Raw genomic sequence first — 20,608 nt, forward strand, 5'->3', positions numbered from 1 at the left:
ACTAAATATTAAAATCTCCTGCCAAAGCCCAGGCGTGGATGGAAAAGCAGTACTATAACAGAGGGAAAAATTCTCACTTCAGCCTGCAGGTAAGAACATATCAACAACATAACCAAATTAAGAAAATTAAAGAGGGAAGTAGGATCTATTTCTACTAAACATTTCTGGTTACCTCTGTTTCAAAATTCAGCTCATTTGGTGAGGACAAGCTCACAGTTGCAGGCTACTCAGCAGAGGTGAATTTAAGGTTTCTTGTGTCCTTGCAGAAATTCACTTTTCACCTTGGTCAGAGAAAATAAATATGCAAAAAATAATATCAATGAACAAATAGGCAGGTAAATGTATTATCATTACAAGAAAGTGTTGATAAATGGACACAGTATTTCAGCTAATGATTTTCCATAAAATTTTTTTGTACTACTGATCTAATATAATCACCAGAATCTCTTACAAAAGAGACTCTTCACCCCTGCTGCTTGTAGGGAGGCTATTTGGTAGCTAGTTCACACAGAAGCATTCAATATTTTTCAGTTCTGCACTAAAAGCCAAAGCTGGTTCCACTGTGCAGCTGGAATTTTCATGTTCAGATGACAAACACATATACTGCACACTGCTCTTGTACATGTGAAGAGAGAGTGACTCTCACACCGATAGCAAGATAGGGCTATTTTTTACTTCTACTCAGCTATTACAAAGTCAGAGGCGTATTTTAATTTATAGTCACTGGGTTACACACAGATCTGGTAAATATGACTAACTTTTCTTTTGCACTAAAAAGACTTTCTGCTACAAGTAACCTTCACAACACACAACACTGCTCTTTCCCAAATGAAGAGGTCACATCCAAAGGGTTCATCTAACAACAAAAAAACAGAAGTTCTCATGGAAAGAACTCACCTCCTCTGAGCCTCCACACCTCAGGAGCCTGCCCTTCACCACACTCAGTGCACCGCATTCCCAGGCTGACACCAGAACAAGCACTGAAGCACGAAACTGCAGAAGTACTAGACAGTTCGTGAAGTTTACCGAGGACTTGGTTATGGCCATTAATTTCACATGAAAGGCACTTCTATATAGCAAAAGCTGCTACCAGGACAAAGCTTTAACGTAACAGATCCATTGAAAAATAAAGGTAAGGCTTCTCCCTGCCATTAGCTATAGCACACCACTACCTCCACAGTCTGCCTGCTGCCATCAGGCCTGGCTGTGTACACAGTGCAGCGCCTCTCTCCTCTGGCCAGAGACTCCAGGGCTGTGGTGAGCTGTGTCCTGACTATTCATATGATGAAGGCAAAACACAGGCAGCATCCAACCACCACTGCAATAACACCTGGAGGCACAAGCACCTCCACAGCTACTCACTCCCCACACAATCTTCCCCTGAGGTACACACCGGGCAGCAAGCAAGGTCTTCCCTAATTGGCTGGCCTTCTCCAGAAGGTTCTGGAAGGGGCAGAGCAGCCAATCGCAGCTCTTGGCTCTGTCCAGGAGCTCCCCTCATGCTGGGGAGACATGCTTTGGGCTTGGTGAGCTCACTGCTGGCCCCTGCCATTACCTCTTCTCTGGCCACACCAGCCTACCTGAGCTGCAGGAAGCTCTGGAGAAGCTGCTGCTATGCAGCATGGCCAGGACAGGCTATGAAGGAACATCATAAGACAAGACAGCATCTAGGAGAAGCGGTAGGAGAGGGGCACAGCAGCGTGGGGTGGGGCAGAGAGACATGAGGGTGCCTCTGGACCCCCTGTCAGTGCTAGAGCAAACACAGGTGGGAGGTGGCTGGCAACCAGAATAGTCCAGGTCTCCCTGTGCACTTGCTGATAATGGCCCTTGGTGCTGTGGTGAGGATTGAGAACTTATATCTAAGCTTTGTCCCTTCCTCATTCTCCTGAAAATGGCTCGTGCTCCTTAACGAGGGGGAGATACAGGGTTTCTGCTCTGAATCTACTACTAATTCTAAAGAATTGCCAGGTAGGTCTATTTAAGCAATTCTCCTCCCCCCCAAGGAGGAGGCTGAGCTTGAACTCGAAGTTTACTAAAATTTTTCATAAACATGTTTTCTCCAGAATTCCTTTTTCAATTAGGAACAAACAGACAAGTCCCAAACTCTACCTCTTTGCTTGGAAACATGCAAACATTTCCTGTAGATATGCTCAGCAGAAAAAATGACATGCCTCCATCAAAATGATCTGGCTCGATTCAGCATTAAACCACATCCTGCCGCACTGGTGTGTGACTTACTCCCCCTTGGCTGCACATAGCACTGTGGCTGCACTGTTTGAAGAGCTGTGGTGGACACAGGTTACCAACGTGCCCGACCTCGAGGGGAACTGAGAACCTAAAGCATGTTTTGTCATGAAGTTTAGTGGTAGTGAGAGCTCCCGAGTAAGATTTTCATGTGTATGAAATGAATTTTCTACTCAACCTAACACCAGAACTATGTGAGTTTCTGCAACAGATGGTCACTTCCCCTCACACCCCCTCCAACACTTCCCATCCAGAGATGTTTCCAAAGAAGCCTTCCTGCTTTCTGACCGCATCTGTCTCGGAGGAAAGGTCCGTATGTACTGAAGACAGGGTTTACTCTGGAGACACGCTCCCACAGACGGTCAGAAGCACCACAGGCTGAGTGCTGTCAGATCTGAGTTCAGATGCGTTTCTCACACACGCAGCGCTCAGGCATTAATCTCTATAAAACCGGCTGAGCCCTTATCTTCCGCACGTTGAGAATAATGAAAAGCATTTTCATTCGCACGCTCAAATAGTGCAGAGGCAGCGGAGCGCTACAGTTTTGACAGGCACGCGATTTCAAGCGTATTCCGTGACAGTGAAACCTCTCGCAACCTGCTAAAATCACACACCAACTCCATCGGCACAGCCGCACGCCAAACGGCATCGTCCCGTCTTCCCCTCACTGCCGTCGGTTTTAACCCTAACCCCAGCCGCCGGGTGCCTGTCACGTTGCCCCCCCCGCCGCAGCACCCGCTCTGTCGCCACACGCCCGCGCTCCTCCCGCCCGTTTCCCGCCGGCGGAGGGTTCCGCGCCCGCCGCCCTGCGCGCTGCGGCCCTGTGGCGCGGGGCGGCTCCGGGGTGTGCGCGGCGCGCCCCCGCCAGCCAATGGGCGCGGGCGGTGGCTGGGCGGTGACGTCAGGCCCAGATGTTGTCCCGGGCCCGCCCGCGCAGCGCCCGGCGGCGGGCAGAGCGCGTCCTGCTGTCACACAGCGCGCGATGGCAGCGCTGCGCGCCCCGCCGGCCCGTGCTGCCGCGCGCGCGGGAGGACAGCGCTAACTCCTGCGCCAAGCAACAAGCTGCCAGGGCCGGGATCGACCTCCGCTGGACTTACAGCGCTGCTTTTCCTTCGTTGAGGGACAAGCTGGGTGTGATCGTCACGAACACAGTGTTCCTGGTGGCTGCTAAGCCAGCCTTGCCTTCTGCCAAGAGATCCTGAGAAATTAGTGGGAAAGGTCTGCTTGCATAGTCTTTCTGAGAAAAAAAGGGAAAGAGCAGCGTTGCGGCTGGTGCTTTTTTGGTTTTGTTGTTTTAATTCTTCCTCTTCTGTTTGGATTTCTTTTTAAACTTAAAAAAAATGGCAACAGCAGCGTATGTGGATCATTTTGCAGCAGAGTGCCTTGTTTCTATGTCCAGTCGTGCCGTTATCCATACTCCCAAAGGGGAGCCTGATCCCCAACCTGGTGCAGCAATACCTCCTTCATCAGATGGAGAAGATAAGCGGGAAATCAGAGAAACTGGGAAAGACAATGGATCAACATTACTGGTGGTAGCTAGCATTTTAGCAGATCTGAACCAGCATGTCCCAAACTCACCCGCTCTAGGGATGGAAGGACCTGAGACCTTTGATGTCACAGAACAAATACACATTTCTATGGTTCCTAAGGAGTTTGGGGAAGAAAGTGTGTCTTCGGCTGGTAAGCGTGGAGGAGGAAGAGCAGCCACACCTACTAGCCTGGCTGCAGTAACTGAGCCAAGCCCCAGACAAAAGAACAAACGCACGAGAAGCTGGACTGACCCTGGATCACCCCAGAAAAAGCACAAATGCCACTATGTGGGGTGTGAAAAAGTTTATGGCAAATCTTCCCATCTTAAAGCTCATCTAAGGACCCACACAGGTTAGTTACAATCCAGCCAGAGATTTATTTGTTATAGCTTGGTAATTAAAATGAATGTGGAAAAAAAAAAAAATCCAGACTTGTATTTGGCCACCATTATGGTTTTGTCTCTCAGAACTCAAGCTTGGGAAAACCGAACAACAACAACAAAACCCTATCTGGGAATAAAACCTGTCTGCGCATAGATTCAAAGCTAATGTTGCCCCTTTTTTATAACTTAACGTCACAGGGAATGGCATGTGGGTCATCTGTGTAGACTGTACCAAGCTGTAATTGTTAGCTGCTAGTTTTCTTGTTCGGTGTGTCTTCTACTTCCCTTTCCAGTGCTTCTTACCCTCCCCCGTCTACATTTTCCTACCCCGTGTTCCTGTCACTACCATTATACCAGCTTATCTCTTCCCATGCAAGCATCAGTACTCTTGATATTTTAAAATTAAATGTTCCAGAGGCACCTGAAACACTGTGTGTCTGTTTCTTTCTTTAGCAGACACTTGTGTGAAAGCTAGAGTGGGCAGGAAGGCAGATGAGAAGCTGAATGTGAGTCACAAGGAGATATTTATCGTAAGTGTAGCGAGAGGGGGATATGCGCAGTCTCAAAAAAGCTTTTGGCAGCTGGGTAAAACTAATTTCCAAACAAAGAATGCAAACACTATCTTGTTCTGATCAGTGTCCAGTGTTAACTTTTTGGTGAAGACTTACTTGGCTACTTTTTTGTTGTTATTGCAGTTCATGAGATACACATACAAAAAGTTGAAGTCTTGCAAGCACCATGAAAGTTACACACTGCAAGTGTTAAGCCATTTTGAAACCAGCCCCACGCCTTGCCAGACCTCGTGCCTCTGCCTGGTGCTGGGGAACAGGGTGGCTGCCAGTCAGACAGGGAGCATGAAAAGCTGAGGAGACCGATCTGTGCTGAAGGCCCCGATCATAGCATGTATGATGAGGCACCACACTGATGAGAGCAGGCTCAGGCAACTTGTTCCACTGAGTGATTTCAGACAACAAATTAGTTTAAGATCTGTGGTCAGTTCACTTAAAAAGAGCATTAAGAAAAAGGTCATCAGAACTAAGCATGATTTAGTGACCCTTGAACAGTTGTAGCTCAGAGGTAGCAGCCTCACCCATGCTGGTCATACATTCAGTGTACTTTCAGCTTTTCCTGTTGCCTTCCTGAGATAATGAGCCCTTCTAAATTGAGGGCATGTTCTGATTTCTCTGGGTGAGAAGAAAGCCCCATCAAGTTTGAGCATCTGGATGGACAATTCCCTGTGCTGCACAGCTGAAAGAACAGCATGTTCCTGGCACCTCAGACAGCCTGCCCTGGGCAACTGCTTTTCGCTTCCCTGGGAGTTGTGCAAGAAAAGGTGCTTCCACTCGGCTTGCAGGGAATTGTCTCCATTAATTTTCAGTTCTCATGGCTTCTTATTGCTGACATTTGCCATTGTTCTAAAAGTGAAAGATAAATTTAGCAGTATTTCTGGGTTTCCAAATCAACTAGAGACCGAGGAGAGGAACTCCTGCTCCTGATAAAGAGGAGGGCCGGGCATGACCGCCGTGCGAGAGAAGAGGGAGGGCAGGGCCGGCGGGGAGTGTCGCTCGGGGCTGGGCTGAGCCGAGTCATTCGGGGACACTGGCTTGCCTCCAAGTTCTCTGCCTTTTTTTGGTGGGTTGTTTTGTTGGCTTTTCCCTCCTTTTTTTTTTTAACTCTTAATTGCCCGTACTTTTTTTTTTCCATGTCTGTAGGGCTTAAGTGGTTATTGCTGTAGCTAATGGCACCGGGGGAATAGAGTATGCCCGCGTCTGAGAGCTAAAGGATAAGCTCGGAAAGGACTGTCTTTGCCCTGGGAGTGTCAGGACCATCGGGGGCTACAGCTTGTTTTCTTGAATCTCCAGTGTCTGTGTGGGAAGCTTTAAGCCAAGCTGCCAAGTTTCCCTCCTCATTGGCAACAGGTCTGTCTGTTTGGACTCAGCTTTAAACAGGCTTAAATTCCTCTTACAGAACATTTTCTAAGGTGTTTGAATTTTTTCTCTCTTTAAATTGTGACAGGTTTGAAAAAAGTCTGTATGACACTAGGAATTAAGCTAACAGAACAAATTATGACTTCTGGGACTGGCAAGTGTTTGTTTTTACAAAGCATGTAATGGATTTTATTGATTAGAGCAAGAGGTATGGGTCTCCTCTGCTTTCTAGCAGCCCTGAACTAGTAACATGTACACATCGGCCTCCCCATCTGTTGGATGGTTAGGGTGATTAACTATCAGGTTACCAAGCAGTGGTGAAAGTACTCCAAGGACACATGCAAGGTGCTTTAAACAGCTACCCCAATAACTCCAAAACCTGTTTACTAAGAAACAATAAACACCCCCACCCCCTTCTGCTATGGAGTGGAACTTATTTCATGCGCTGCATTACAAGTTGGTATATTTAGGGATGAACTGAGGGCTAAGAACAGTACTGCAGGCTAGAGATATTTGAATAGTATAGCATATGACCTGCTTTATAAACTGGCTTGTCCTTGTCTGATACTGTGCCCAGAAACAAAAGGCTTTGCTCTTCATGCTTAAAAGAAGGATAGACTAGATTGCTGAGCTTATGCTATGGCAAATGGATACAGACTTCCAACTACTGTCGGACCAAATCCAGGCCACACTGGTAGGGACTGAAAGCTGGTAGTATTTTGCAGCTGTTTGGTCCCCTATGTGAAATCCTTCTGATACGTATAGCCAGATTTCAGGGTTTATCAAAAAATACAGTGCAGAGGATGCTAATTATCCTATTTAAAGTGGAAGAAACAAGATGGAACAGCCAAGGAAGCAGCATCTGCCTTTTGTCCTTATGCACTCAGAGTACAGCATTTTAGAAGGAAGTTTCCTATTAAAACATAATGTCCTAGAGCAAACCATAGTTTCTTGTGTTTGGTACAGTATCAGTGAAGCTACATCAGCCTTAAGAATACTTCATCTTTATTAAATCAACAAACCCTTGAACCAGGCAGAAAACATTAGTCACCAATGTCTTTGCTGTTCTCTTCACCAGATTTCAAACCCTTCCCCTCCCCCTACATTTCATGTTTATATTTTCCACCCTATTCTCTCACTGGATGTCCTGGAGTTCAACGTGACCATCAGCCACAAATCCCTTGAAGTTCTAATGTTTACCAGAAGGTTATATTTAGTGTCAGTGGGTAGATGCCAAGTCCCAGTTCTTTTCCACTGAGGTTCCCGTGGACCTCAGAAGTTGTGTTGTGATCCACAGAGGCAGCACCGTGCTTGTCCTTTGATATAGTGGCATGTGTTCAGGTGGATGAAGAAGCCTTTATGTAAGGTATGGGTAATATGTTTTAAACAGAAGGTTGGTTTTAATTTTCAGTTCTAGTGCATCTGATTTGCTCCAGCTACGTTAATTCAAGATGCAGCAGTAAAGCACAGCTGCTCTGAAGTTAGCCTGGCTCAAGATGCTATGTGTGTGTGTGGAGAAAGAGATGAACCAATGCATGGAGAAGCAAGTTCATCTGTCAGTGAAATGAAGTTTATCTTCCATTTTAGCACCTGGTGATTACCAGAAATTTAGTGGTAAGCTGAAAGATATGGACTAGACTTGGCTGGGCTTTCCTTTAGTTTGCCTATATGCATGCAGTGACTCTAGAAGTCACTACCTGCTCATGTGTGGCAAGCATGCAGTGTTTGTGAAGACCCAAGCCTTTACAGGGGAATTTTACAGAAGGAACTTAATACCTCCTGTGCCCCTTGAGAGCAGAGAACAAGGGCTGCAGATTGCTCTTGTGAAGAGCAGGATGAATGAAGTGAGTAGGTACCAGTGGTTCAGTCCATCCTCTGAGCTGCCAGCTGAGCTGCTCTGGATGCCAGGACTGACTGAGAAGCTGCACTCTCTATGAACGAGATGCCAGAGGAGTTGGGAAAGGCCTTTTCCCAGCACCAATTTCCTACAGGCAAGAGGAGAGGCTAATTAGGTTTGTCCCTTTGTATGTAGCTCAGCAATTTCACTGTTAGTGTCTCAGCCTCTAAAGTTTTTGACTTCTTAAGTCAGAAACAGCTAGCTTGCCCTGCATGCCCAACTCCCCATCATTAGCATACACCCAGATTATCAAAAAGCACCAGAGAGCCTCTAGGCTGCTGTGTCCCAAAATACTCTTCTACTGCCTTCCACCTCCACTTTTTGCTGAGTGCATCAAAACCTTTTCCCTAAGGTTTCTCTCTGAGACAGACTGAAATGGTAACTTCAAGGACAGCTTTAAATGCCAGCTTCATAAGACAGTTATCTTTCCAGCCAGAGCTGTAAGCATTCTTTCTCAGTGTTAAGTAGTTCAGCAGCCTGCTCTTGCATTTTCCTGAAAACTGATAGTCTTGAGTGTCTTTTAATAAGCCTGTATTTCTAAAACCAACACAAAACTGCAGAACATTGTTTATGTTTGTTTTGAAAGAGCTCTGCAACTCCATTCTTTCTTCCCCTAAAACTTCAGCACATTAAAAGAAATCGGTTGAAACCATAGACCAGCTTCATTTACAGCCCTGCTGAAGGCCTCACCACAACATGCAATTCCAAAGAATGAAGTTCTTAGTTAAAAGTCTTCATCCTAAGCCTGGATCAAGCAATCTTCTGTTCACTGAAACCAAGAAACAGCATATATACTTCTAAGTCTCTTAAAATCTTTGAAATAAACACAAAGTATAGATATCTTAAAAGAATAAGCAAGCTTTAAAACTTACAGGTCCCAAAAGGAGCTGAAGCCAGTGAGAAAGGCAGAGCTACTTTTACCCACTCCTTTTACCTGACTGGTTCAGGGTTGAATAATAGGATTCAGTTAAGTCAGCTGCAAAGAGTTAGGGTTAAATTGGGTGCATGGAGAATCCAATTGGTTGATGGTATTTACCACACACTTGAGCAGTATTTACTACTAGTGAGAACTAAATCTCCTGTTTGTTATACAGGTTTCTCTGTGAAAGGCTTGTCTTTATTTTGCCTCCTTTTACTCTGCAGTTTTTAAGGAGATATTAATCATGTATGTGTCACAGAAATAAAGCTGCTGATAACACCAGAGTTCAGGAACTGTAGCTAAGAAGCCTTTAAAGCAGAGCTGTACTTACCATTGCCAGAACTGTGATGGAGAGAGGGTGTGCTATGGAAAATACTTTTTTTTGCCTTTTTGCTACTGTCTTCAAAACAGCTGTAACCATCATAGCTAAATAGTCTCTCAGCATTATTTTTACAAAAATGTACATGAAGAAAATTACTGGATTTGTGACTCCCACAGTTCTTTAGAAGTTACATTTTGCTGAGACCGAGACACTGAGACAGGTCCAGCTCAGGCATCGAGTCGCCAGGCTGTGCAGTCTGTGATCTTACTGTAGTCAAGCAGAGGGTAATGAACAAAAAATAACCCACCTATGGTATGGCTGTTCCAGTCAACATCATTCACGGAATACAGTGTTCAGGGACTACTTTTTCTACAAGGTGAAAAGTTTGGGTATCTAGTAGAAAATCAGAATTCCTTTTTCACAAACCATCTTCCTTTTAGCATGGAGGTGGTACTCAGGTCCAGTGTAATGGGCCCTATTGGAAGTGGGGAGGATGGGTCACCTTGCAGTTGTTTTCCTCATCCTAGACCAGTAGCAAGACCTAAGTCTGACTTACTCTTTGCTGGAGTGAACCAGCAAACAATCTTTTCAACGGATGGATGACTGCAACTGATAGCTGTGTTTGTGTTAGAAATTAACCACTGCCTTATGAAAAAAGTGGTCTGCATGATTTGTAGACGATTTTCAGTAGCATATAGTTCTCTGCAGGGCATTTCAGTGTATTTGTGTGTGACATGAGTTGTGCATAAACAAATCTGCTAAACTGGAGTTCTTTATGAAACAAACTCACAATTGGATTGCATCCAAAAAGAAGGCACCTTTAACCATTTAAAATACAACTGTTGCATTGTGTTATTGTCTGGCTGAACACGGTTATGGCACATCCAAAAGCAGAAACCTGGAACTTGTTTATATTGGACATGTGGTTTCTAGTTCTGTTTTATAAGCTAAGCATGTTCCAGCTTCCCCCCTCCCTCCTTCCAATCTTGGATCAGCTGTTTGGAAGTCAGTGCTGACAGAGCCAAAAATACTCTGCTGTTCAAATGCAGGACAACCTCTGAAGGGTCCTTTCTGTAGAATATCTGTAGGTACACTTTTTTCCCTTTGTTACCCACTTGGCTTTTATTAGGTAGATTCGCATGGGCAGCGAGATCATTATCTTGCTGTGTTCAGTTTAACAATAGCTAGACAATATGGGTTACTAAGTGCAGGCACTGAAGTCAGGCATACATATCCTGTATTTTTCTGGTCTTGCAGATTCAGCAGATCTTACAGAGCCTCCACTTAACATAAAAGTTTTTAAAAGTTCAGAGTACCACTGCTGTAGTAACTGGTAGAAAAACGACCTCCAAAGCTTTTTTGCAGCTCTGACATAAAAAGCATTTACTAACCAGGAACTTGGCACAAGTCAAATGGTATTAAAGTGGTATCCTGAAATGACCTCTAGTGCAAGAAAAAGATTTTCTGTGGTCAGTTACAGCACTTCTGTAGTGCTGTCAGGAATTACGGACATAGTATTTCTGACAGGCTATCTGTTGACATTGCAGTCAATGGATCAGTAAGCTACCTTAGATTTATTATACACCATATTTCTACCAGGCTGTTCTCTATTACTTGGTTATAAGTTATACGAAGTTCTGGAATAGAGGCACCTGAAAAATTCCCATGAGAGAGCATCAAGTTGCTGCTGTGCATTTTGCAGCTATATGTCTGCTTTGGTCCTGCAGCCAGCTATAGCATCCCTGAACAGCAGAATGGCGGTGCTGGTCATGTAGCCTTTACTGCCTTCAACAGTAGCTTTTAAAACTGGTCAAGGAGAGAGACAGAAATATTAAGTTCCAGAGTAAGACCAGCTTAGGTACAGCAGCTAAAAAAAATGCTTAGAGCTTTTTAAACTGAACTGCTGTCAGTATTTCCACCAGAGGAACTTACCACGAAGCCAGCTGAGAAGGGTTAGAACATCATAGCCTAGTCCATCTTCAGATGTTACCTGCAAAGTTTTGCTGAAATGGTGAGCTGTTTGTTAATAGATGAGAAATACTTTTTTGGAATCTGGGGGTAAATGAAATTACAATGATAGAAGTTCACACACTAGATGGGGGCTTTATAGATTCTTGCAAAGCCTCACAGTGCAGGTGAGGCTTTTCTGAGTTCTTAACCTGGTAGCTGAAGATCCTGCTATAGCAAATATGAACAGGGATGCTGCTAAAATCTCACTGAACCACAGGCTAATTCTTGTTATGTATTATAAGGACTTACAGAATTCAAGTTTATGATTTCTTTTAAATGCCAGCAGAAAGGCTGCAGACCAGCACTAATACACAATTGCCTTGGGAGGTTTTGATTGGTCTTTTCCAAGACCAGTGTGAATTGTATGCAGCTTTCTTACACATGCATGTGAAACTCTTAATGGAACACTGAAAGCCCCTCTAAGTCAGTGGAAATTTCCATTTGGTGTATATATCTCCATACAGGCAGTGTCAATAGAACGCTGGCAGATGGCTAGTCTTACTGTATAACAAATCCAGGGTGTATTTGCAAAGTATGTATGTTTTTTAAATTCTCAGAACATGGCCAAAACAAAACTGAATTTCTTAGATACCCCAAAGGACTACATCTCTGCCAGGATTCTCATTCCAAAAGCAAATGCTTGGAATTTATAGATGCCCTTACATAGTATTATTAGCCTAAATACACCAATAAGAAATGGATTAAAAAGCACTTTTTTTTTGTTTGTTTCTTTCAACAAATGGCTGAAAAGATGTAGAAATTGGTAATGGGACAAAGTAATGCTATGTCATGGGTTTCACAGAATCCTAGAACAATTTGGGTTGGAAGGGACCCCCAAAGATCATCTAGTTCCAACCCCCCTGTCATGAGCAAGGATACCTTCCACTAAAGCAGGTTGCTTCAAGCCCTGTCCAACCTGGCCTTGAGCACTGCCAGGGATGGGGCAGCCACAGCTTCTCTAGATGTTGAAAGTCACTGTTATGAATTGAGACTCACTTGTTTTCTCTGCATTTCGGCATGTGATTTTTTTTTCTTAAGCAGTGTTGCCCCTGGAGAAAACAGTATCACTGACTTTACCAAACCAAAATCATCTCTGTAATGATAATCTACTTCATCTTCTCTTCCCCATCAGTTACAATGAGATTGTTTAATAGGTTGTTGTTAATTCCTTAAAGTTTTAGGGCTCTATAATATAAAAGGTCATAGTTCAGCTCTTTCACCATGTTTGATAGGATAATGAGGATTTGAATACTTTCCCCGCTCCCAGTCTAACACCCGCCTTCTCAGTGAAAGAACTCTTCTTTTGTCCTTCTCTTGACTGGTGTTCTTATAGACTGTTTACAGGAACATAACTGAATTTTTGTATGCAATTGAGTACTCCCTTTTTGAATGTACAAATCACTAGATTATTTTTTGTCACTAAGGCAACAATTAGCATAATTTATGTTTTATCATTAAGAATCTAATAGGTTACCGAAAAGGTCTGAGAGAATGCTGTCTGGCTACTGCTTTGCTTTTGTAATGAATTCTTGGAAAAGCACCTATACATTATGAGAAAATATCGTCAGTAGCCTGTTTTGTGCTGCTAAGGTTAGCACTTGTGGGTGAGTTACACACCAGTTACTTTGGAAAAGCATATGGCACCTGTGCTGAACTTCTGGGCACATGTGTCCTGGGTTTAGCAGTAGCAGTCTGTTCTTCTCCTTCTTAGTAGCTGGGAGTTTGCTTAAAGCTTCTTTCCATGAACCAACTCTGGTCTAGTGCATAGTAAATCCTTTGAACACATCCACGTTACTCTTTACAGTTCTGTATTAGATATACACGTTGTAACCAGGACCAGTGTTATTTGCATGAGACAAACTCATTTGAAATAAGCTATGTTTTTCTGGTGTTTGGATGAAAATTGCTTTCTTAGACATTTAGCTGAACTTCTTGCAGAAAGTCAAGGAACCGTTGTGATTTATATACTTGATGGTTTTTCTTCTCTGAATGCTTTGCTCTTACTTGCAAGAAATCCAAGTTACCACGTAACTGTGTCTCAACTAAATAGCTGTAAAGAGGCTCTAACAGTCTCATGGGTGCTCTGTAAGTTCTGTGGTATTCCCTTTATGACGAAGTGATTGTGCTAGCACACTTTTCATTTGAGTACATTCGTTGCAGTTTCAAGGACACACTAAGAACAACACTAACTTCCAGTGCACAGCTGGTTTTCACTTGGAAATCAGACCACCTCTGGGTTTATAATTTTTTTTTAATACATAAGCAGTCCTGAGTCCAGCTTGTGTTTGACTCTTCTGATTGTAAAACACAGTTGCAGCTCCTTACCATCTGTAGAGAACTGCATTGACACAGCAGTAGTCAATGAATAATCAACCAGCTATGAACCAATGAATAATCCTTCCAGCTTCTGTGTTACTTTCTCTGTGGACATTCCTTGTGTCTGGTTCCTTCTCCCATATATTAAGGCATGGAAACAGGCTGTAGCTGGTCACCCAAGAGTGGTGAATTTATTCTCTTAACAGCATTTACAGCCTTGAGTAATAGAACAAGGGGGTTACACTGAAAAGGTGATTTACAAATGTGCATTTATGAGTATGCAAGACAGCACTGTGTATACAACTTTACGCATTGAGGTTATGTATCTTCTGAAAAGGAAGGTAAAAGCAACCTGTTTGTATGCAGTGTTATGATGTATCATTTTTCTTAAGACTAACATTTTCTCTTATTTGTCTGTTATTCACAAAGAATAGTATCAATCCTAGAGCTGAGCTGTAATAATAACTTTTCAAGAGAAAGTAGAAACAATTTTCTAAGGGAGATTTGGCTGAAATTCAAGGTCAGAGTACTTTGTATATCATGTCTTTTGTAGGAATAATAAACTGTCCTTTCAAGCTGCAACAGCAGTAGTCAGATCATCTTAGTCCCCTGAAACTAAGTCAGGATGCAGCCCAACTCATGAAGTTGCAATTCCTGTTTTCTTTGGTTTTATTTACAGTTGGTGTGTTGTAACAGAACCTTCTGATTACTTAAGTTTATGAACCTTGCAGCTCTGCATACTGCAATTCCTGAATCCCAGCCAGTGACCCCTCATGGCTGCCAGAGTTGTGCTCAGCAGGAGCTAGGAATATGGACAGGAAGTCAGGTTCAAATAATTTAGTAGTTCCCAGATTTAGGACTAGATTAACCAAGATCCCCAGTGGAAATAGGAACAGCTGGGAACTTATATGATCTTTTTCGAGGAAAAGTTATGTCCTCTCCATAGGTTTTTGGAGCGAGCCTGCAGACCTAGATGGCAGGCCTATCTTTAAGCATTTCACAGTAATAGTTTAAAATAATGTGCATTTCCTATTATATTTCACAGAAGTTTTCCATCAGAAAGAAGCTTCTTCTGAAAAATCTTTGGCCACAGTAAAATCCTGTATTTTGCAGAGTATTTCATTAGCCCTTCTGCTTTGGGCACGCAGAGTGTGGTCACCTAATTTTCTGCATATACAGGGAACAGGTGAACCATTTCAAAAAAACCAGAGGGGCCAGCAGATTTCCTCTCCCCACCCAAACAAACAGGCCTATTAGAAAGTAAACCTGCTCACTTCTTAAATGAAGTGTAGCAGGACATGAATAAATGTCTGAGGCACTAGTAATTTATATTTCAGCAAGTAACAGGGATCTTTCAACTATGACTTGTGTGTCTGTATAGCAGCTGAAGGCTTTACATGATACCTATGACCTGTAAAATTCAGACTCTCTACTGTGGAATCACTCACACAGTAAAATGGTTTATGTGTCAAGAAGTTTTGAAAGTACTTATAGAGAAAATGGTGGCTGCTGGGCAGCCCTTCTAGCATGATTTGTATGTATAAACCACATTCTATAGTGACACATAACTGGTTTTAATGCTAGACTGCTCTGTAAAGGCAAGCAATGAAAGCATGGGTGTGGTATGCAAGGGAAAACAGAGCTATAGCTAATAGAAAGGCCATGCTTGTATGTAGGTATAATTTGGTAAATTTCAAAATAGTAAAGATGTTCCTTTCAATACTACTTTGAAAAAGGGAAGCATTGAGAATAGTATTTCCTTCTGAAAAATGGCCTCCAGTTGATTTCTCTGTCTCAGTACACGATGAGTTATTAGCTTCAAAAGTAGAGAGCTATATTGTCAAATTATATACACCAAGATGCCCTTGACAAAGCTGTCTTTGAAATATGTCTGTGCTCTGTTTCAGATCTTAGCTTTTCTGTTATGTTTCCCACCCAGAGTCACACTTGGATAATTAGCTCCGGACTTGTACTCCCCCATAACCACATACTTCATCCATTCATTTCCAGCAGTCACCATGGCCTCTCTCCTACGCCATGACCCTACACGTCAGACACAGCTGGTGAGGCTCCTCTCCCTGGTGACCCTGCAACACACTCGTAAAACATGAGAGATGGCGGGAGCTGAGCTGTGCCTAGGGTGTGTTACACTGGGGGTGTCGATGCTCAGAGCAGCTGTGCTATAGCGGTGATCTCCTCCACTGCAGCCTAAGAAAACGATCTCTGCTATCACATGGTGTACCCCCTTCATGGGATGACTTGACGCCTGAAGTCTTGCATGCTTAGGGAGAAGTTGCTTGGCAAGTCTGTCTAAGGAGGAATGCTAAGGGAATCTCATTGCAACATCTTGTTAATAACCGTTTATTTATATTTTGGATAGAATATGGACAAGGTGGTAACACGTGCTTCCAAAAACAGCTTGAGACATTGGACAGGAGCCAGATCTTTCAGAGAACTGGACGTACATTGCGACATGTTCACTCCAGTGATTAGAACATTAAGACAGCTAAAATTAAAAGACAACGTTATCAGTGCTAATTGTTCAAAACCTTTTTTTACTTACTTTATGCTTGTATATGAGAATGAGGCCAAGATGTGTGTGTGCTTACACACATTTGTAGTTTTAAAGATTTAACACATAAAAAAGACTGAAAAACAAGCTGAAACTATAAAGGAACAGGTAGGTGCTTCTGTTTTTTTTCTTTTCATACAGTTGTGCTTGAAGGAGACTGCTAGATGGGGAGATGCAAAATAAATAGGGAAGGTATTGTCAGAATAGAACATATAAATGAGACTTGCAAGAGTTAAATGGTGAACTGCAAACTGCAAATACTGTCTTTTCTAAAAAGTTGACCTAACAGTGAGCACACTAGAATATGAATACAACTGTTACCCCAGGATCTGATTCCTTCATTAAAAAAAACCCAAGAAACTAAACCCCAAACCCAAATCCTGGTTTAAACAGGAAGATTGGCTTTATGATCTGTGCAGATTTTCTGAAGCGTATGCAAGAGGTTTATGGCTATCTCAGATGGTAGCTGCCTGGTGTCAAGCAACACTTTGATTATCAGCCCATAAAACTACTTTCCAGAGCTGTTTCCCTGAAGCTGGATGCTCCATATGGTCATTGGCTGATACTGCTCATAAACTGCTTCAGCACCACCTTGCTCTCTGGCACAACAATTCATTAATCAATCTGTTAATTCAGTTTTAAAAATAAAAGCAAATTCCCACTCCTTTCTCTCCTCCTCCTTACAGTTGCACTAAGCTCTCAAATCAGATTTTCCACTCAGCTTTACAGCTTTAACTGTGCTTATAAAAGCTGAAGTCCCAGGTTTCATGCATGCTGTGGTACTGTGAGGTTGTTGATTAAACAGTTCAAAAGTTCAGAAAGAGGCATTTCACAGTTGCAGCCAAAGGCAACTTCACTAACTTCTGTTTGCTCGCCTTCTGGCAAAACAAAATTTCATCCTGTCCCTAACTCCTGGGAGATGCTGTGCACATAAAATGTCATAACCTACTCGCAATGTCTGTTCATGCCAAGGGATGTGGATTTCAGTTGGCGGCAAATGACATTCAACATCTTCCAGAATTCAGATAAATAAAGTACAGGTTTCAGTTTAGATGAATAATCCTTTAGTCTGTTATTTCACATAGCAGAACAACCTTTCATTAATATGAAAAGCTCTGCTTTTACAAGCACTTTTCTGTTTTTAGTAGAATATAATAATAAAAAGATCATTGGTGTGTCAACAGAGAAAAGATTGATTCATGGGGTCATATGATTACTTCTGCGCAGTTATCCACGCAAGTGCTGGGTAAAGCTTGGGGAGCCAAAGTTTCAGGATTTCAGCATAAATTTACCCACAGTTCACACCAGATGAATATGTTTCATCATTACCTATTTAATCACTTTCCCACTTAAAAGATTTCAGAGATCAAGAACTTCACCATGTGATTTTTTAATGAAGGCCACCAAAAAAAATTATTTATGAGGTAGGCTTTAACTGAAAGCAGTCTAAACCAATACATAGGTCATTTCTGTGTTCACTGTACAGACAGGGATGGTTTGTGGTGTTTCAGCTTGATTTCAAACATTCTTGCAATACAAGCATTCAAGTTTTTAGATTTGATTTAACTATTAAGTCCCTCCCTGCCACAGCAATCGGAACTCAGATAAATTCAAACTTAAGACCATCTAAGAAAACTAACCAGAATTTTCCAATGAGGACTAAATAACAGCGTTTTCAGGTAGAGAGAGGAGACCCTTGGGTTGTTAGAAGAGCAAGGAATAACTTGTGTCCCACACTGAAGGCTGGGGAAAGATGGGTCATCACCTTGATCAAAAAGGAGCACAGTTATTTATGGAGGTACATTCACAAGAGAATCTCCAAAGCAGCAGTTACAACATGTAGACATGAGTATGCTGCATTTGTGGTTCCTGCCATTTGACCCATGAGCACCTACTGGTTAATTCTGCTAAGGACCACATAGTTGAGAATGACTGGATGAACAGTTAACTCGTCAGTTCTGTGGGGATGTAATCCTAGGTTTTTAAGAGGTAGCACAGATTGGAAAAAGAGGGGGTAGTGTCCTATAGCAAGCATGTAATCTCTTTTCCCCCATTGTAAGAGAGGGCTGGAGAAAGACAGGATGCCAAGGACTGTAATATTCTTCACAGCTACCATGCAGCTGCTACGAGTCAGATATCTGATCTAGAGCTGGTTCGAGTTTGCAGAGTGGGCTGGTTAATAGTGTGAGCAATTCTGAGGTAGCATGGGAAGGATCCAGACAGCAGTTTGTGATGGAAACATTATGTTTCTGTTGGTACCTTAACTACACATTCCCTGTAGATGCATTTGGTTCAGTTGTCTCAGCTATGGATAAGATTTTTTTTCCCTCCTGGAGAAGGGAGAATCAGGTCTGGGGAGTTTTCTTTCTTTCTTGGCTTCAGTTGCTGTCTGCATAACATTTTCATTAATCACCTTATTTAACAGAGGATGAGTGGTGCAGCTGAAATCATTAGCTTGTAACAAACAACAAATCAGCATGCTAGAACAAAAGTAACAGCAAATGACTAAACATGATCTCAGTCCAGCATATATATTCATCAAGGTCCATATTAGTACTTTCCATTTAAAGTTTAAACTGGCCTTAATGATAAAAAAATTGTGTTCGTTATTACATACATTTGGAGAGCCCTTGTCTAGCACCTTGACACTTTAAAAAGTGTCAACATGACAGCAAAAGAACCAAGTCCCACATAGCTTCATTGGTGTTAGTCTCTGTTATGTTGTAAGAAGCCAGACTTCTCTGACCTATGCTGAAGACACAGCTTTCTATGTAAAAATTAAGAAAGCCCCTTAAACAACCAGTTTTTGGCTCAAAGCAAGAATTCTAGGCTGGAATTCCTTTACTGGGCTGATGCAATAGGTCAGATTTGCTGATTAGCACTTAGATTTTTTGATTTTGCAATCCCAGTATTATTCTGAAGTATATTTATTAAAAAGTGTGATTGACAAATGGAAAAGGAAAAAAAATCCCCCCCCCCCCCGCCCCATGTGTTTAGAGGCTCTATTTACAGAGGTTTTTTTCGTTTAATTTCTATTCACAATAGAGGTTTTAATGGCCAGCCTCCTTTCTCACATTGATGATGAGGAATCTCTAAACCATAGGAGTGTTTTTCAGATTACACACATCTCTGTTCCCTCACTTTCACTTTCTCAGCCTGTAATTTCAGAGTTGCCTTTCTGCTGGCTTTTCTATTCCACTGGATTCTACTGATGCATCAAATGGAGTCATTCTTACCTAAGTGGTAAGCATAGGATTAAGGTTAATTAACTATACAGCAAGTTATAAAATTGCCTTTGGTTCAGTGTTTTTTTTCAACTAATTCAGCCTCTTTGCTCACGTAGCTTTAAATACTTCCGTTACTTCTAACAGAGAGTATGTATTTCAAAGATTTGTGTCTATGTATCTGGACCACATCATGAAAGGAAGGAATCTTGATGGCTAAACTCACCTTAGTGATTTTGTATGCGATTGTATTTCAAGAGAAAAGCTCTTCAATATATTCAGTATACACAAAGGTAACTGTTTACACAGTCTCAGTTTTGATGTAGGCTGTATAACTGAATTCAGAGCTTCACAAGCCTGACATAGCACAACGCCTTTTTTGTAGCTGCAAAAGAGGAAGGAACATATAAGACAGGGAGGGGTTGTGTAAGGAAGGGAGAAGAGATAAAGGATGAACTCTTCAGAAACCAGGAAGTGACAAACTACACAGGAGAAAACCTGATATTAGTGATGACAAGTTTTATGTATCTTACTACAAGGGTACAGTAAAACAAGCAGCATCAGACTCTCGGTGCTCAGGTCTACAAACACAGATGTGAATTTCAAACCATGGCATTCCTGAAGGCTTTTTTAATGACTTTATGGTCTTCAATTGATGATGGGAAAGAATTTAATATCTCAATTGTTCAGCAGGATTATCTAATTTTTGGAGTACTCTTTAGCAGAGAGAAAGAGAGAGAGATTACAACATAAACATAGAAGAAAACCAAATATAACTCACTATGTATCTGTACACTTTAAACTGTAACACTCCAGAGAAGATCATAGTAAACATAATGTACTTGACCTTTTTGTCATGGACTTTGGGTTGGTTGCTTCTTTGCATTGCCAGCAGTGCATTTTTGTACTTTTTGAAGGCATCAGCTACCAGCAGTTTGCAAAATTACTTAGGAGGACAAATTACAAGGAAACCAAAGCATAACACCGGAAAATATGTTTCTTGTACTTAAGATGCTGTAGGGAATCACCAAAGACTCCTTGGGCCACACTGCAATGCTAGAGGACAAATTCTCAGTCGCGTGCTCAGCATAGATCTAAAATCTATTCCAAGATTTCTTGTGTGAAGGAGAGAACAGGCTTTCGGAGTCATTACACTTGCCTGGTTAAGCTACCCCTGTTGGCTGTCTTTGAAAATCTCATGTGCTTATAAACATGGAGAGTCCAGTGGAAGTCACCTAATAAAAGATGTCAGGCACCCGGTCTT

General features: G+C 42.4%; 2 protein-coding genes and 1 long non-coding RNA gene across 4 annotated transcripts in view; 1 reads left to right on the plus strand and 2 right to left on the minus strand.

Annotated features, from left to right (window-relative positions):
* The window catches only part of TRPM1 (transient receptor potential cation channel subfamily M member 1), a 125,223-nt gene extending 123,809 nt beyond the window's left edge, over positions 1–1,414 (minus strand). For both annotated transcript variants that reach the window (XM_065688885.1, XM_065688891.1), the window contains exons 1-2: positions 898–1,414; positions 173–281 (exon numbers count right to left, since the gene is read on the minus strand). The gene's annotated coding sequence lies outside the window, so the exon portion shown is untranslated. The remainder of the gene's footprint in view (positions 1–172; positions 282–897) is intronic.
* A 1,752-nt stretch (positions 1,415–3,166) lies between these two features.
* KLF13 (KLF transcription factor 13) overlaps positions 3,167–20,608 on the plus strand; it is a 28,252-nt gene continuing 10,810 nt past the window's right edge. Inside the window, exon 1 of the mRNA XM_065688107.1 lies at positions 3,167–4,125. Coding sequence (XP_065544179.1) covers positions 3,585–4,125 — 541 coding nt within the window. The 5' untranslated portion in view covers positions 3,167–3,584. The remainder of the gene's footprint in view (positions 4,126–20,608) is intronic.
* On the minus strand, positions 7,407–8,935 carry LOC136018657 (uncharacterized). Its single transcript, XR_010614520.1, has 3 exons — positions 8,854–8,935; positions 8,672–8,750; positions 7,407–8,069 (listed from the first exon to the last, which is right to left on the minus strand). It is a non-coding gene; the product is annotated as an uncharacterized LOC136018657 (long non-coding RNA).

Source organism: Lathamus discolor, chromosome 8 (assembly GCF_037157495.1).
Source record: "Lathamus discolor isolate bLatDis1 chromosome 8, bLatDis1.hap1, whole genome shotgun sequence".
Taxonomy (NCBI): Eukaryota; Metazoa; Chordata; class Aves; order Psittaciformes; family Psittacidae; genus Lathamus; species Lathamus discolor.